The 18,480-nt window shown below is 39.4% G+C and overlaps 1 protein-coding gene and 1 long non-coding RNA gene across 14 annotated transcripts in view; one reads left to right on the top strand and one right to left on the bottom strand.

Moving 5' to 3' along the window:
* Positions 1-18,480, top strand: part of mllt10 (MLLT10 histone lysine methyltransferase DOT1L cofactor) — a 458,751-nt gene that overhangs the window by 159,513 nt on the left and 280,758 nt on the right. For all 13 annotated transcript variants that reach the window (XM_069914651.1, XM_069914639.1, XM_069914641.1 and 10 more), the window contains one exon: positions 18,117-18,212. In XM_069914651.1, the coding sequence (XP_069770752.1) occupies positions 18,117-18,212 (96 nt within the window). The remainder of the gene's footprint in view (positions 1-18,116; positions 18,213-18,480) is intronic.
* Positions 1-18,480, bottom strand: part of LOC138751817 (uncharacterized) — a 46,715-nt gene that overhangs the window by 10,572 nt on the left and 17,663 nt on the right. The gene's annotated exons all lie outside the window — the stretch shown is intronic.

Raw genomic sequence — 18,480 nt, 5'->3', positions numbered from 1 at the left:
TGATCTCCACAATTGCGGGCCGCTACAATATGCTGTAATATGTTTTTATTGTATTTATCATCCTAGATGACTCCTCTGCATTTACCTTGCAAAATAGAACTTTGTGTTCCCATTCTCCTAATTCATAATATTTTTGTTTAGTTTTTAATATAGTTTTTTTTCGATTCTGTAGGTTTGTAATGTGTTATATTTCAGTTTTTAAAAATTCTTTAATAGCCTATATTTTTCTTGTAACCCCATTCTTTGATATTCTTTTTCCAAACCATCCAACTCTGTAGCATATTCTCTCTTAAGATTTTTTGTATAAGAAATAATTAGTCCTCTTAGGTAAGCTTTAAATGTATCCCATATTAAAAAAGCTATTATCAGTAGAAGAAAGATCAGTTTCACAAAATAGTTTGATTTGTCTGATAATAAACTCACAAAAGTCTTTCCTTCTCAACAGTGTGGCATTGAGACGCTACCTATACTTTCCTGCTTGTCCATTATCACAATAGTTAAAGTTAATGGCGAATGATCTGATACAAGTTTTGTCAAATATTCAATTTTTACCACTTTACTCTTTAACTGGGCAGACATTAAAAACAAATCAATCCTTGTATGTGAATTATGTACCCTTGAGTATAACGAATAGTCTCTTTCTACAGGGTTAAGTTGCCTCCATATATCAATCATAATTTATAGAGTGGTTCTTGCAGGTTTTGCCCTTGTTACTGTTCTCACTGATTTATTCTATATTGGATCTAAACAGAAATTAAAATCTCCTCCAACCAGTATATTTTGTCTTTCCCCCTGCTGTTTTTTAAAAAAGAATTCCTTCATAAGGCTTCATCGACATAATTTGGCACATAAATATTCATAAGCATCCCTGATTCTGCATAAATTTTACAATGTGCCATTAGATATCTTCTGGTTTAGTCAGTCAATGTCTCTTCTATTATTATTAGTTTATTTTAATTAACTAAAATCGCTACTCCTCTTGCTTTTGAGCCAAATGAAGACACCTATCCTCTTTTTAATTTAGCATGTTTCAATTTGGTAAGATGTATTTCTTGTAGAAAGACTACATCTGCCTTTAATTTTTTTTTAGGTGTTCCAAGTCCCTCTTCTCTTTCTCCACCCATTTATCCCGTTAACATTAAGACTTAATACATTTTAATGATCTATCCATACTGATTTTTAAACAAATATTGTTTAACAATAATTCCTTCTCAATTGTTTAAATAATACACACAAACATTTCCCTCTTGAATATACACAGTGTAATTTTCTCCCCTTTTTCCCCCTCCCCCCTTCACCCCCCCTCCCCATCCACTCAACGTTCAACCTATATGATACATTAAACCCATTAAACAATGTCATCACACAATAAAAATAAACAAGAAATTTGTGTCTTCTACTTTTACATACTGGGTCAGTTCATTTCATCTCTTCTCCTTCTGTCACTTTAGGCGGTGGAGGTCCGCGGTAGGACTTCTCTGTTGTGTTCCATGTATGGTTCCCAAATTTGTTCAAATACTGTGATGTTATTTCTTAAATTGTATGTTATTTTTTCCAATGGAATACATTTATTCATTTCTATGTACCATTGCTGTATTCTCAGGCAATCTTCTAATTTCCAGGTTGACATAATACATTTTTTTGCTACAGCTAAGACTATCATAATAAATCTTTTTTGTGCTCCATCCAATTCGAGTCCAAGTTCTTTAATTCTTATATTACTTAGATGAAAAATCTCTGGATTTTTTGATATGTTGCTTTTTGTGATTTTATTTAATACCTGATTTAGATCTTCCCAAAATTTTTCCACTTTCTCACATGCCCAAATTGCATGTACTGTTGTTCCCGTTTTCTTCTTACAACGAAAACATCTGTCTGATACTGTTGGGTCCCATTTATTTAACTTTTGGGGCGTGGTGTATAGCATGTGCAACCAATTATATTGTATTATGCGTAACCTCGTGTTTATTGTATTTCTCATAGTTCCAGAGCATAGCTTTTCCCATGCTTCATTCTTTATCTTTATGTTTAGATCTTGTTCCCATTTTTGTTTAGGTTTACAGCTTGTTTCCTCGTTCTCTTTCTCTTGCAGTTTGATGTACGTGTTTGTTATAAATCTTTTAATTATCATTGTGTCTGTAATCACATATTCAAGATTGCTTCCTTCTGGTAACCTCAGTCTGCTTCCCAATTTGTCCTTCAAGTAGTTTTTCAGTTGGTGGTATGCAAACATTGTACCGTGAGTTATACCATATTTGTCCTTCATTTGTTCAAAAGATAATTATTTCCCGAAAAACAATTTACTATTCTTTTGATCCCTTTTCTCTCCCATTCTCTAAAGGAAAGGTTATCTATTGTGAAAGGGATTAGTTGATTTTGCGTCAATATTAATTTTGGTAGTTAATAATTTGTTTTATTCCTTTCTACGTGATTCTTCTTCCAAATGTTGAGCAGATGGTGCAGTACTGGTGAATTCCTATGTTGCACCAGCTTTTCATCCCACTTATATTGTATATGTTCAGGTACCTTCTCCCCTATTTTATCTAGCTCTAATCTGGTCCAATCTGGTTTGTCCCTTGTTTGATGAAAATCTGATAGGTATCTTAATTGTGCTGCTCTATAATAATTCTTAAGTTTGATAGCTGTAAGCCCCCTTGTTTGTACCATTCTGTTAATTTATCTAGTGCTATCCTCAGTTTCCCCTCTTTCCATAAGAATTTCCTTATTATTTTCTTTAGCTCCTTGAAGAATTTCTCTGTTAGGTGAATTGGTAACGATTGAAATAGGTATTGTATCCCTGGGAAGATATTCATTTTAGTGCAATTTACCCTTCCTATCAGTGTTAGTGATAAGTCTTTCCAATGTTCTAAGTCATCTTGTAATTTCTTCATTAATGGCTGATAATTTAGTTTGTATAGATGATCTAGATTATTATCTAGTTTTATACCTAAATATCAAATTGCTTGTGTTTGCTATCTAAATGGTGATTCTTTCTTAAACTGTGTGAAATCCGCATTATTCATTGGCATTGCTTCACTTTTATTTCCGTTGATCCTGTACCCCAATACTTCTCCATATTCCTTCAATTTCATATGTAATTCTTTTATTGATATTTATGGTTCTGTTAAGTATATTATGACATCATCTGCAAATAGACTGATTTTATATTCATTCTCTTTTATTTTTATCCCTCTTATTTTATTTTCTGTTCTTATCAGTTCTGCTAGTGTTTCTATAGCTAACGCAAACAGTGAGGGAGATAGTGGACATCCCTTAATCTGCTTAATTTAAATTGGCTTGATATATATCCATTTACTGTCACCTTCGCCAATGGTCCCTTATATAATACTTTAATCCAATTAATATATTTCTCTGGTAGGTTGAACCTCTGTAGTAGTTTGAATAAATAATTCCATTCTACTCTGTCAAAGGCTTTCTCTGCATCTAAGGCAACTGCCACTGTTGGCGTCTTGTTTCCTTGTACTGCATGGATTAAGTTGATGAACTTACAGGTATTGTCCATTGTTCGTCTTTTCTTAATAATTCCAGTTTGATCTAGTTTTACTATTTTTGGTAGACAGTCGGCCAATCTGTTTGCTAATAGTTTAGCTATTATCTTATAATCTGTGTTAAGTAGAGATATTGGTCTATATGATGCTGGTGTTAGTGGATCTTTCCCCATCTTTGATATTACTGTAATTATTGCTGTTTTGCATGAATCTGGCATGTTTTGTGTTTCTTCAATCTGATTCATTACTTCCAGGAGAGAAGGAATTAATAAGTCTTTAAATGTTTTATGGAATTCTATTGGGAGTCCATCCTCTCCCGACTTTTTATTGTTCGGTAGTTTTTTTATTATATCCTGTATTTCCTCTATTTCAAATGATTTTGTTAATTTATTTTGCTCCTCTTGCAATTTCGGTAGTTCACTTTTAGCTAGAAACTCATCTATTTTGTCTTCTTTCCCTTCACTCTCAGTTCAATATAGTTGCTCATAGAATTCTTTGAAGTTTTCAATGATCTCCTTTGGGTTATATGTAATTTGTTCGTCCTTTTTCCTTGATGCCAATACCGTTCTTTTAGTTTGTTCTGTCTTAAGCTGCCAAGCTAGTATTTTGTGCGTTTTTTCTCCTAGCTCATAATACTTCTGTTTTGTCTTCATTATGTTCTTCTCCACCTTGTATGTTGGTAGAGTTTCATATTTTATTTTTTTGTCCACCAATTCTCTTCTTTTTGTTGTATCTTCCCTTATTGCTAATTCTTTTTCTGTACTTGTTATTTCCCTTTCCAGCTGTTCTATTTCCCGATTGTAGTCCTTCTTCATCTTAGTTACATAACTTATTATCTGCCCTCTGATGAACGCTTTCATTGCATCCCATAGTATAAATTTATCTTTCACTGATTCCATATTTATTTCAAAGTACATTTTAATTTGTCGCTCAATGAATTCTCTAAAATCCTGTCTTTTAAGTAGCATGGAGTTCAATCTCTATCTATGCGTTCTCGGTGGGATGTCCTCCAGCTCTAATGCGAATAACGGGTGAGTGATCTGATAACAATCTAGCTTTATATTCCGTTTTCCTAACTCTCCCTTGGATGTGGGCTGACAACAGGAACAGGTTTATCCTTGAGTATGTTTTATGTCTCCCCGAATAATATGAGTATTCCTTCTCCTTTGAGTGTTGTCTCCTCCATATATCCAAAAGTTGCATTTCCTGCATCGATTTAACCATAAATTTGGTTACTTTGTTCTTTCTGCTAGTCTTTTTTCCAGTTTTATCCATCTTTGAGTCCAAATTAAGGTTAAAGTCCCCTCCTATCAGTATATTCCCCTGCGTATCTGCAATCTTCAAAAAGATATCTTGCATAAATTTTTGATCCTCTCCATTAGGTGCATATGCATTGAGCAAATTCCAAAGTTATGAATATATCTGACACTTTATCAGTACATACCTCCCTGCTGGATCAATTATTTCCTCCTCTATTTTGATTGGTACATTTTTATTGATTAATGTAGCTACACTTCTGGCTTTTGAATTATATGATGCTGCCGTTACGTGCCATCCCAGTCTCTCCTTAATTTCTTGTGTTCCACTTCCGTTAGATGTGTTTCCCGCACGAATGCTATATCAATTTTTTCTTTCTTCAGTAAATTTAACAGCCTCTTCCTTTTGATTTGGTTATGTATTCCGTTAATATTTATAGTCATATAGTTCAACAAGGTCATTTCATACTTTCTTTACCTCTCATTTTCGCTTCCTCATCACCACCTTCCCTCCTTATCCATTTCTGTTTTCTTTTTTTGAACGCACTGTTAGACAACACTTCTAAAACATAATATATTTCCACTATTCCCACATCTAAAATTCCCTTAACCCCAAATGTCCTCCCCCCTCTCTGAGTTGCCCCTTGTCCCTTGCCAGGCAACCACAACTCCCCTCTCCATTTGGATTGCAAACCCGCTCGCAAGCGTCAACTGATTTCACAGTTACTGTTATTCTCTCCCACCCAGCCCCCTCCAGAAAAGACTTTTATCTTCACATATAACAAAGCTCACCCTCTTAATTCCCCCCTTGCTTCCTTTCTTCCCCTTCTTAGTTCTTACTTATACATAATTTTTCTTCTTTATATGAAGTTTGTCGTCATTTTTGTTCTTGTTACATCTCTCTTTCTGTTTTGCAGGCGTTCTGCAAATTTTCATGCTTTCTCCGGATCCGAGAACAGTCTGCTTTGCTGGCCCGGGATAACTATTTTAAGCACTGCTGGTTATCTTAACATAAAGTTACAGCCTTTCTTCCATAGGATCGATTTTGCTGCGTTAAACTCCTTCCTCTTCTTCATGAGTTCAAAATGTCTGGGTAGAAAATTTTTTTTTGACCTTTGTATTCCAGTGGCTTTTTGTCTTCTCTCATTTTTTTCATTGCCTTCTCCAATATATTTTCTCTTGTCATATATCTCAGGAATTTTACTAGAATGGATCTTGGTTTTTGTTGTGGCTGTGGTTTTGGAGCTAATGTTCTGTGTGCCCTTTCTATTTCCATTCCTTCCTGTATTTATGGCATTCCTAGGACCCTGGGGATCCATTCTTTTATAAATTCTTTCATATCTTTGCCTTCTTCATCTTCCATAAGGCCCACTATCTTTATATTGTTTCACCTATTATAGTTTTCCTTTATATCCATGTTCTGAACTAACAACTCCTGTGTTTCCTTAACTTTTTTATCAGATTCTTTCAATTTCCTTTTTAAGTCGTTCATTTCCATTTCTACGGCTGTTTCTCATTCTTTCACCTTGTCTACTCTTTTCCCTATTTCTGTCATGACCATTTCTATTCTCCTCACTTTTTCTTCTGTACCTTTTATTCTTTTAATTTCTCGTGTCTGCCATTCTTTTACTGCTCCCATATATTCTTAAAAAAATTTTCTATCTATGTACAGTCCATTCGCTTTATCTTCTATTTCTCTGTGCAGACCTTGATGTTCTCCCTCCTTTTCCCCTGTGTCCACTCCAGGACCTGTGTCCTCCACCTGTCTTCCTTGTATCTGTGTCTCTTCTGACTTTCTTGTTGGGCTGTTTATCTCAGTTTGCTGGGTATTTTTTTTAATGGTGTCTTGATGTTGGTCCTCTTCCTCTGGTTTGGTCATCTGCTGCGTCTCTGATTTCCTTTTTTCATTCTCCTCTCTCTTGTTCCCGTTATTTTCTATATCTTCCCGCTGGGAGCCCTGCTGTTGGGTCTTTCTCAGCTGGTCCCCCCTCCAGACGGTGTTGTCTTTGTCGTGCGCATCGCACACCTCTGTTTGGCTCCGTGAGCTATCCTTGTAATCCTGCGTTCGGTGGGTCGCGACCCTTCGGTGTTTCCACTGACCTCAGGGAGTGGGCTCCTCTTTCCACGGCAGGACTCTGCTTCTTCGTACATAGAAGGCCTTCACCTTTTTCTTTCGACGTCTTTCCTTCTTCTTTTCTTCCTGTTGTTTTTGGCTTTTCTTTCTTTGGTGCCATTTCCTCCACACCTTTATTTTTTATTTGTTGTGGTTTGTGTGTCTGTGGCTTTGCTTTTTCCTTACTTTTTTCCATCTTTTCTGGAGAGGGCTGGTATTATCCTACCGGCTTCACGTGACTCCTCATAGATACCCTTGTTATAGTGCCATTCTCCCCCTTAGACCGGAGCCTCCACCTTTCTACTACTTTTCCCATTTTTGCTCTTTCTTGACATCTCTTTGAACATTTCAATAAAAGTTTCTTTTTTTACTTAGTCCCATTGTAAACATTCTTCACAGTTTTCTTCTTTTGTAACCTTAGTCTTTTCATAATACTCGCAAGAAGTCTTCCACCTCATTCTTTGCCTTGAAAAATCACCGATTACCTTCTGCCATTTTGACCCTCAGAGTTGCAAGGTTTATCATCAAGTTTTTAGAACGCAATTGACTTTTTAAATATACTGCTCCCAGTTTTGTTTCCTATTCCCGGTAACTCAAAAGTCTTACCAGGACTGGTTGTGATTGCTTATCGCCAGCTCTTCTGAGTCCGAGGGTCCAGTAAGCTCTTACGATATGTAATTTTTCTTTGAATTTGTCTTTGAAGTGCCAGTTGATGAAGTAGACAAAGATGACATGGTCAAACAATAATCATGAATTTTATTAGCAGAAACTCATGGTACAATAGTGAAAGACAATAGGTGCATACACAGTTATAATTAAGGGGCGTGTCCTTAACAGTAGAGATAATGCACAGCCAATGTTAGTACAGCAAGACTCACCAGAGGGGAGACAGGCAGCTTGGCAGAAATTCACCACAGTCTCACCCCGACAGAAGAAGGGTTAAAATCAAAAGGACAGCTGCTAGGAAAGCCTGAAGTAAGCGATACATCGATACCATGTTTGGCATTGAGAATACTCTAACAGCCAAAATACGGCAGTATCTAGCAAGCAATTGAAATATAATGAGATGTTTTAAGAATATGTCAGCCTATCGGGTTGTTTACGAATTCTGGTGCTTCTTCTCAAAACAGGTGGCTCCTTTGCAACCTATGGAACTGGTACAGGTCATGGGTCTGTCATGTGGGAAGGACTGACCCGCTCCAGAATCGCCAGCGTGAGGCAATGGAGCCTCAGCATGGCCATCTGAAAGCTTACTAGGGGTCACAGGCTGGGGGGGGGGGGGGGGGTGAGTCCAATCTCTCAGACTCACTCTGAGTATGGGTATGAGGAAGGGGCGAACCAAGCGAGGCCAAATCCCTTAGGGGCACAGTGTCAGTACTCCCATCTGGGAATTTAACATGAACATAGTTGGGGTTGGTATGCAGTAGCTGAACTGGTTGGACTAGGGGGTCTGTTTTAAGCGCCCGAGCATGGCTCTTCAGCAGCACGGTTCCAGGCTCAGATAAACAGGCTGGCCAGTCCATCACAGTTCCTGATTCACTAGGAAAGGCAAACATACATTCATGAGGTGTTTGATTTGTTGCAGTACACAATAATGACTGAATTGAATGTAGCGCCTCAGGCAGCACGTCTTGCCATCAGGTAATGGTAGATCTGTCGCGTTGAACACACATTTGCCCTCGTCAAATGTAAAGTTGAGTTCTTTAGCTGTTGCTAAAAATTTCTTTAAGTTGTTTTCATGCTCAGCCTGTGTTTTCCAGATTGGGAAACGTAGCCTGTAACTCATACGTCCTAACCATCTTATCCATTTTCCTCTGAAACACGGACACACCATTAGTGACCCCAAAAGGTACCCTTTAAAAACTGGTATAATCTCCCCCCCCCCCATCAACCTCAAGCCATACAGTCTTCTCCCAGCACTTGTGGAATCCATGTTTCAAAGATGTTCACCTAATCTCTCCCCTTGATCCCTTCTTTCAATCCGATAATTCAAACATTATTTCGTCTGCTAAAATTTTCCATGTAGTTGATCTTATCCAGCAGACCTTATCTGTCCACTTCTCATTTCTTTGCATCTTTTTCCATAGCCTTTAGTTTATCTTGTGTATTTACCAAATCTATTTCTACTTGGGTCATTCTTTGCATTAAATCTTCAACAATTTTTTTAATTTCAGTCATCCTTTCAGACATATTTCGACACCTGCAAATCAATTACTCATATTATCCATATTCTCAAGGATAATGTTTAGTTCTTTTCTTGACTCCCCAACTTCGCCGGGGTCCACTGGTCCCAAGGCCACACTTTCCCCACTCCCTTTTGGACTGTCGATTGATGTTCCTGGCTGAGTAGAGACTTCCTCGGCTTTTATTTTTTGCTGCTTTGATCTCTTGGTGCTTGCTTTCCACTTTTGATTTTGAGATTTTAACTGTCTTTTTGATACTCTTCACAGAGAGTTCAACCAAACCACGTCTTGTCTAAGTCCTTCGCATAGCCAAGCTCCACATTTTTCCATACCTTGATGAAGGGCTCAAGCCCGAAACGTTGGTAATGTATTTACCTTTGCTATATAAAGGACACTGTTTGATCTGCTGAGTTTCTCCAGCATTGTGGGTTTTTACTTCAACCATGGTGTCTACAGTATTTTAATACAGTATAGTATTTTTGTCTTTTAAAATGTTTATTTTTAATGCAGGTGTATTAGTTAGGCATTGTAAGAGCGAGTCTCAAGCAACTGGAAAACGCTTATCCGGCATCTACCAATCTCCATAGGTGGTGTATACCAGCGGTTTTAACGCAACAGGCTAACATGTATTTTAAGCCTTCTGGGTGTACAGTGGTTTTTATTGTTGAATGCAGTGAAATAGCAGCCAGATGTGAGGTACAAATTTCACCAGGAGTTAGCAAATGCATATAAGAAAGACAATCTTACAGTGGTCAAGGGGAATTTCAATATGCTGGTAGTGTGGGAAAATCAGGTTGGCCCCGGATCCCAAGAGAAGGAATTTGTACATTGACTAAGAGATAGTTTTTCAGTGTAGATTGTGATCAAGTTTAGAATTTGGTGTTATGCAATGAATCAGATTTGATTGAGGAATGTAAGATAAAGGAACAGTCAGGAGGTAGTAAAACAACGAAACTCTGCAGACTTTGCAATTGAAGTAAAAACACAATACTGAAGAAACTCAGCAGGTCAAATACTGTACTTTGTATAGCAAAAATAAAAATACATGATCAACTTTTCAGCTTGAGCCCTTCATCAGGATATGAGAAAATATGGGAAGGCAGCTGCTAAAATGGTGAGGGGAAAGAGGTCAGTCGTCTGAATAAAATGGTGTGGGGGAGGGCCTTGTCAATATGCAGGGAAACTGGGAAAAATCAGGTTGGCCCTAGATTCTAAGAGAAGGAATTTGTCCAAAGCCTACAAGATAATATTGTCAATTTATTCACTTGGCAGCTAACTTTGCTGCTAACCTCAACCTCAATTTCCTGTGTATCAACATCTCTGAGGATCTGTCCTGGAGCCTCTGTGTTGATGCAATCACGAAGAAGGCTCACCAGCAGCTGTACTTTGTGAGGTGTTTGAGGAGATTCGGTATGTCACTGAAGAGTTTCAAAAACCTCTACAGGTGTGCCGTGGAGACCATTCTGGCTGGTTGCTTCATTGTCTGGTAGAGAGGTGCCATTGTTCAGGACAAGAAAAAACTCTAGATGGTTGTTAACTTGGCCTGTGATGTCACTCCATCAAAGACGTCTACAAGAGGCGGTGTCGTAAGAAAGCAGCGTCTATTCTCAAAAGCCCTCACCACCCAGACCATGCCCTCTTCACTCTGCTACCATTGGGAAAAAGGTACAGGAGTCTAAAGACAAGCACTCAGCGGCACAAGAACAGCTTCTTCCCTGCTGCCTTCAGGTTCCTGAATTATCAATGAATCAAAGACACTGCCTTACTTTGACTTTTCATATACTATTTTAATTTATTTTTTGTCAGGTGGTTTATATAAATGTTTGCTCTGTGATACTATGGCAAAACAATGAATTTCGTGACTTGTTCATGACAAAAAATTCTGATTCTGAACTTTCAGCCCAACCTCAAATTTGCTGGTCTATCTCCCAACGACACTCCCCTTTCTTGGGAGAAAAACTCTCTACAGGCATTTTTTTTACAAACCTACAAACTCCCAATTACCTCATTTACTTCTTCATGCCTAGTGCCCTGTAAGCATCTGCTCCCAAGATGAGGTCTTCCATTTCAGATAATCTGAGATGTCCTGCATAAAAACATGGCTTCTCCTCTGCCACCATCAATTTGGCCCTTAACCGTATCTCCTCCATATCCAACACATCTGCCCTGGCCCCCTGTGACCCTAGATGCAACAAGAACAGGATACCCTTTGTCCTCACCGACCACATTACAAGCTTACGCATTCAACACGTTATCCTCCGCAGTTTCTGTCACCTACAACATGATCCCACCACCAGACACATCTTCACCTCTCCTCCTTCTTTAGGGATCACTCCCTCTGTGACTCCTCATCCCTTCCTACTAATCACCCCCTTGGCATCTTCCCCTGTGGCTGCAGGAAGTTCACATTTGTGCCCACACTTCCTACCCCTACTGCCATTCATGGCCCCAAACAGTCCTTCCAAATGAAGCAGCACTTTACTTGTGAATCTATGGGTGTCATCCACTGCATCTGGTGCTCCCGTTGTGGCTTTCTCTACATCAGACAGACTTGTCACACACTGGGAGATTGCTTTGCAGAGTACCTTTGCTTTGTTTGCATCAATGATAGGGATCTCCCAGTAACTAACCATTTAAATTCTGCAACGTACTCCCACGACAACATGTCTCATGTATTGTCAAACCAGGGCCATCTGTAAACTGGAGGAACAACACCTAATATTCCATTTGGGCACTCCAACTGGATGGCATTCACATCGATTTATCTGGTTTCTGTAAGCACATCCCCATCCCATCTTTCCCTATGACTCCTTTTGTTTGACATGTGCCCTCTCTCTCTCTCTCTCTCTCTCTCTCTCTCTCTCTCTCCCCACCCCCCCATTCCCTTTTCCTTCTGTCAAGTTCAAGTTCATTATCATCTGATTTGAAACTGTTCTCCGGTCCTCGGTGCAAAAACATGCAAACATACATACAGTCATAATGCACAAACGATACATATGCAGTGTGTATATACATATATAAAAATAAATTAATATTGCTTAAATAAATAGTTGAGTCCCAGAGGGTTTGTATTAGCAGTTCATCAATCATTCACAGTCTCACTGTCCATGGGAAGAAACTGTTTCTCAGCCTGATAGTTCTGGCTCTGATACTTCTCTATCTCTTTCCCGACAGAAGCATCTGATAGATGCTGCTATATGTGATCTGCAGAGTACCTGCAGCATTGTGTTTTATGATAATCACTGCATCTGCAGACTTTTGTGTTTTGCTTGAGTACAGATTGAAGATTGGCTGACTGGCGGAGGCAAGAAGTGGTAATGAATTAGGCCTTTTCTACTTGGCTGCTTGTAACTAATGGCATTCCACATGGTTCAATGTTGGGTCCACTATATTTCACATTATATGTCAATGATTTTTAAGAAGAAATTGATGGATTTGTGGACAACTTTGTGGATAGTACAAGGATAAGTGAAGGGATGGTTAAGTTTGAAGAAGCAGGGAGTGCAGAGGGACATGGACATGTTAGGAGAATGTGGAAGGAAATGGTAGATTGAACATGTACTTTGGGAGAAGAATGAAGAAGTAGACTATTTTCTAAATGGGGACAGAATTCAGAAAGTGAAGGTCCAAAGAGGGACCAAGAGTCATGGTACAGGATTTCCTAAAGTTTAACTAGCAGGTTTAGTTGGTAGTGACGAAGGCAAATACAATGTCAGTCTTCATGTTGAGAGGAAGAGAATACAAAAAAAAGGATTTTAATGCTGAAGCTTAATAAAGAATTCGTCCGACTACATTTAGAGTATTTTTAACAATTTTGGACCCAATATCTAAGGAAGAATTTGCGAACATTGGAGAAGATCCAGAAAACATTGAGAAGAATGATTGTGGGGAGAAGAGGGTTAATATATGAGTGATGTTAAATGACTAACCCTGCCCTCGCTGGTGTTTTGAAGAATGAAGGGGTATCTCAATGAAACCTGATTTACAGTGAAAGAGCTGGATAGAGTGGATTTAGTGATTCCAGTAATGGAAGAGTCGAGGACTAAAAGGGATAGCTTCAGAATAATAGGATGATACTTGAGAACAGAGATGAGAAATCTGTTGTATTCTTTGCAACAAATGGCTGCAGAGGACAAGTCATTGGGTATATTTAAAGCAGAAATTGATAGGTTCTTGATTTGTATGGGTGCCAAAAGTTATGGGGAGAAGGCAGGGAAAATATATCAGCCATGATTCAAATGTCAAAGCAAATCCCATGTGTTGAATGCCCTAATTCCGCTCCTGTGTCATAGGGTTTTAGCTTGCAGTACAATTTTGTAGTATAATTTGAATACTACTGCTTAATTGCTGCCAGAGTCAGGGGTTTGCCCCAAGGCACATATAAATCACGAGTATGATGCAGTTTTTTGCCTCTTAAATGGTTCTGATGTACATAAGATTCGTGATGTGTTCACTTCAGGAGCCAGCTCTCCTCTGATGCCAAAACAAACACTCGAGAATATAATTATTTTCTAGTCACTTCAAAGTCGAACTTGTCTGTGTATGCCAGCGAAGTAGTTAAACAGAACAAATCGGTTTATTTTGTCTATTTACTCTGTGATCTGTCTTTAAACTTAAGATATTTTTTAAATATCTAGGCTCATGCTTGAAACAAGGCAGCATTTCTGTTTAGCCACATCAAAATTTCCTCTTTATATGCTTTCATTTTGATGGAACAATAATGGAAGCTTGCCTTTGTTCAAGTTTATCCCCTCAAAACTCATCAGCAACCTCCAAGATCTGGGCATCAATACCCCACTCTCATTGGATATTGGATTTCCTCGCCTCCAGACCACAATCAGTAAGGATTGGTAAAAACATCTCCTCCATAATCTCCACCAGTACTAGAGCATCACAGGGCTACGTTCTTAACCCCCTCCTCTACTCAATTTACAGCTATGGCTGTGTGGCTCAGTATGTCAATAATACCATTTACAAATTTGCTGATGGTCCTGCCCCCTCTGATTTCCCTCTTGAGCCCCACTCTCCCCTCTGATCTCCCCCACCTCCCCCCTCTGATCTCCCCCACCTCCCCCCTCTGACCTCCCCAACCCTTTATCTCCTTCCCCCCCCCTCTGATTTCTCCTATCTTCCTTCTCTACCCTCTGACCTCCCTAACCTTCATCTCCACCCAATATCCTCCATCACACCGATTCTCAATCTGACCCCTGCTTGGTCTTTACCATCCCCTCTAACCTTCCCCTCTGAGGTAGAATGCTCGGTCCTTAGCAGAGGCCTTTTCTTTGTCCCTCTCCACCCAAGTCTTAATGAATTCTGCACACGCCACAATCCTGAACTCTTCTTCTGTCGCCTCTGTCTCCAGGCCTACTTCCATGATCATGACTCCACCTCCCATCCAAGACCCCTTCTCCTGCTTTAAGACTTCTTGGACACCTCGTCCTAGCCAGTTGCCGGCTCTGGATCTTTTTACCGTCCTTAACTGTGGGGGGATATGTTTCAGCAAATGCCTGAAACCACGGATAGTACCAAACCCTTTATATACTAAGTTTTTCTCCTATACATACATACCTATTATAAAGTTTAATTTATAAATTAGGTACAATAAGGGATTAACAACAATAGCCAATAATAAAATAGAACAATTATAACAATATTAAAAAGGGTTTCTTGAACACAAGCACTGCAATAACATGATAGTCGATTTGATAACCAAGATGGCTAATAAATAACTAACTGGCGGGTAGCATATACAGCTTGGATACGCTGGACAAATGGATGATTCATGTCCTGGGTGGGACAGTGCAAGATTTCATCATGGCTACTCAGAACAGTGCACAATTTAAAACTTATCAATTGTTTATTTCTGGAATTTTCCATTTAATATTTTCAGACTGCGGTTAACCACAGGTAACTGAAACCGCAGAAAGCAAAATTGCGGATAAGGTGGGGTCCACTGTATTTCCAATTGCTGCCGAGACATCAACTGTCTCAACTTCACCACTCCCCTCTCATTCTTGTTTTACTTCCTCCAAATGCTCTGCCCTCTACTCTCTTCGCAACAATCCCAACCTCACCATCAAACTTGCAGACAAGGATGGTGCTGTGGTGGACTGGCACACTGACCTACCTTGTTGAGGCCAGACAACAGCTTTCAGACACCTCTTCCTACTTACCCCTTCCACAGGACCCCATCAAACCACCGTCTCCAACACATCTCCAACTTCATCACCTCTGGTCATCTCCGTCCCACGGCCTCCAACCTCATTGTCTCCCATACCTGGACTACTCTTTTCCACCTATTATCCAAGATACATAAACCTGACCATCTGAGTAGACCCATTGTTTCCGCTTGCCCTTGCCTGACTGAACTAATTTCATCTTACCTTGACTCTGTCTTTTCTCCCCTGGTCCAGTCCTTCCTCACCTAAATCCGTGATACTTTACACACCCTTCATCTCTTCACTGACTTCAGATTCCCCAAGGTGGAACACATCATCTTCATGATGGATGTCCAATCCCTTTATACCTCCATCCCCCATACAGAAGGTCTTAAAATACTTCACTTTTTTCTGGACCAGAGACCCGACCTGTCACCCTTTACCACACCCTCCTCCACCTGGCAGAACTTGTCCTCACTCTAAACAACTTCTCCTTTAACTCATCTCTCTTCCTCCAAATCAAAGGAGTAGCCATGGGTACATGCATGTTGTTCCAGCTACACCTGCCTGATTGCATGCTGCAAGCCTACTTGTGCAATGCCTCTCAACTCCTCCTCCGTTATATTGATGACTATATTGGGGCTGCATCATGCACCTGCGATGAGATTGTCAACTTCATTCACTTCACGGCCCACTTCCACACTGATCACAAACTCAGCTGGTCCATCTCTGACCAGCGCTCTTCCCTTTCTGTATCTCTCTGTGTATCTATCTCGGGAGGCAAGCTTTCCACCGACATATATTACAAACCATCTAACTTCCACAACTACCTTGATTACACTTTCTCACACCCTGACCCCTGCAAGGTTTTTATTCCCTTCTTTCAATTTCTCGATCTCAGCCACATCTGTTCCTAATATGAGGTCTTCCAGTTCAGATCTTCTAAAATGTGTTCCTTCTTCCACAAACTTGGTTTCCCCTCCACCACCATCAACTCAGCCCTCACCTGTATCTCCTCCATTTCCCAGTTTTCTACCCTAGTCCACTCTGCCCCCAGATACAACAAACACAGGATTCCCCTTGTTCTCACCTACTACCCCACCACAAACCCAGCCTCTGCATCCAACACATTATCCTGTGGAATTTCTGACACATAACAGGATTTCACTACCAGATACATCTTCCCCTCTCCTCTCTATGCTTTCCATAGGGACCACTCCCTCCATGACTCCTTTGTGCATTCATCCCTCTCTACCAATTGCTTCAAACCCCCCTCCCCACCCAGCATCTTCCTCTGTGGCCACAGGAGGTGCCACACTTATGCCCACACCTCCTTCCTCACCACAGTTTGAGACCTCAAACAGGCCTTTCAAATGAAGCAACACTTCACTTGTGTATCCGCAGGATTGATTTACTGCATCCACTGCTCCCTTTGTGGCCTTCTCTACATCGGAAAGACTGAGTGCAGACTGTGAAATTGCTTAGCTGAGCACCTTTGTTCTGTCAACACCAGTGACAGAAACTTCACAGAGGCCAATCATTTCAGTACTGTGTAATTCTTCCATACTCACATGTCTGTCCATGGCCTCATGTTCTATCCCACTAAGACCACCCGTAAATTGGAGGAACAGCACCTGATTTTCCATCTGAGCACTCTCTGGCTGGATGGAGCATCAACTTTTCTAATTTCTCCTAACCTGTTCTCCCTACCCTTCCCCATGTCAGCTCTCTATCCCTTACCTATTCACCTAGCCATCCTCCACTCCGTGCTTGCTGCTGTGCCCTCCTCCCTTCTCCACCTATTACCGCCTGCTTTTTGAATATTACTCCCCCTTACTCTTTATTTTGATGCCTGCGGACTTTTTTCCAAATCTTGATTGTTGAAAGGCTCAAGACTGAAACATCGGTTATGTATTTTTTTATCTTTGATATATAAAGGACACTGTTTGACCTGCTGAGTGTCTCCAGCATTGGGTTTTTACTTCAGCCATGGTGTCTGCAGACTTTTGTGTTTTTCTAGTTTTAGTTATAATGTTGTTGTTTATAGATTGAATGCAGTCAGTTTGTCTTCACATAACAGCAGCTTGTGATAACTTTAATAATTTTTTTATTTAATTTTAATTACAATAAATTGTAATAATTTAATAACAAATTATTAATGGACAAAAATGTTATTAATGGACAAAAGTGTTCCAAGTAAAATCAGGAACAAGGGTAAAACATGAAAGTCTTCAGACACTGTGATTAAAGTAAAAACACAATGCTGGAGAAACTCTGCTGGTCAAACAGTGTTCTTTATGTTGCAAAGATAATGACACAAAACAAATGTTTTGAGCCCTTCATCAAGGAACAACTTGTGTCAAGTTTGTACAAAAAAATTGGCTTTTAAGAAAGTGTTTTTTCCAAAAAAATAAGAGCCAGGCGCTTTTGTTGAGGAATTTCAGGGAGTTGGATGTAAGAAAATAATAACATCACTTTTAATGAATGGTAGGATGACAAGAATGATGATCCATGGAAAGGCAAAATTGGAGGAATTGAAAATATGAAAGTAAGGGTTGGTTACCGGATGGTTTGTGGAGATTAATGATTGGTAAACTTGACTTGGGGGCTGGATAAGTAGGCGATGAACATGAAAAGATTGAAGCAAAGGGATAACAATTTTAAATTTGTAGTTTGGAGTAGGATGATAAGAAGATGAATTACCTTAGCAGGGTGTTGTGAAGTCAAATTATAACCTGCCATGGAAATAAAATTTATAAAGCAGAGTTTTGAGTACACACTTCATATGTGTTCATGCATTACATTTATGTTTTCAGTCTTTAAGTTTAAAACACTTGCCTTTTTAAAATAAAAAAGTTGCATTGTTGTTCACACATGACTTCATAAATTTTCTGCAGAAACAGAAGGACAGAGACAAATATAGGCAACAAAAAATTAAAAAATCTTTGGATTTGTCATCTACTGTTCCACCTCTCACTGTGACTACTGAAAAGGTAAGTGGTACAATGTTTTAAAATATCAATGTTAAATGTTAATCGACAGCTGGTGGTGGGTGGAGGGGGGGAGTGAAACTGGTCGATGCGGGATATGTGAATTTTTCAGTTGCTTGAGGTTGTATTTTGTGTGATTGGTGAACTCATGCCAAGGAACATCGATTTTAAACCTGTATTTTTTATCTATTTCTTTTCTATGATTCTTTTGCTGGTTGCTTGAGGCCAATTGCTCGAATTCTCGACAACAAGGGTTTAATATTTTAACAAG

Source organism: Narcine bancroftii, chromosome 1 (genome assembly GCF_036971445.1).
Source record: "Narcine bancroftii isolate sNarBan1 chromosome 1, sNarBan1.hap1, whole genome shotgun sequence".
NCBI lineage: Eukaryota > Metazoa > Chordata > Chondrichthyes > Torpediniformes > Narcinidae > Narcine > Narcine bancroftii.
Note: the sequence above shows the minus strand (reverse complement) of the source record. Positions and strands in the feature narration are given on the sequence as shown.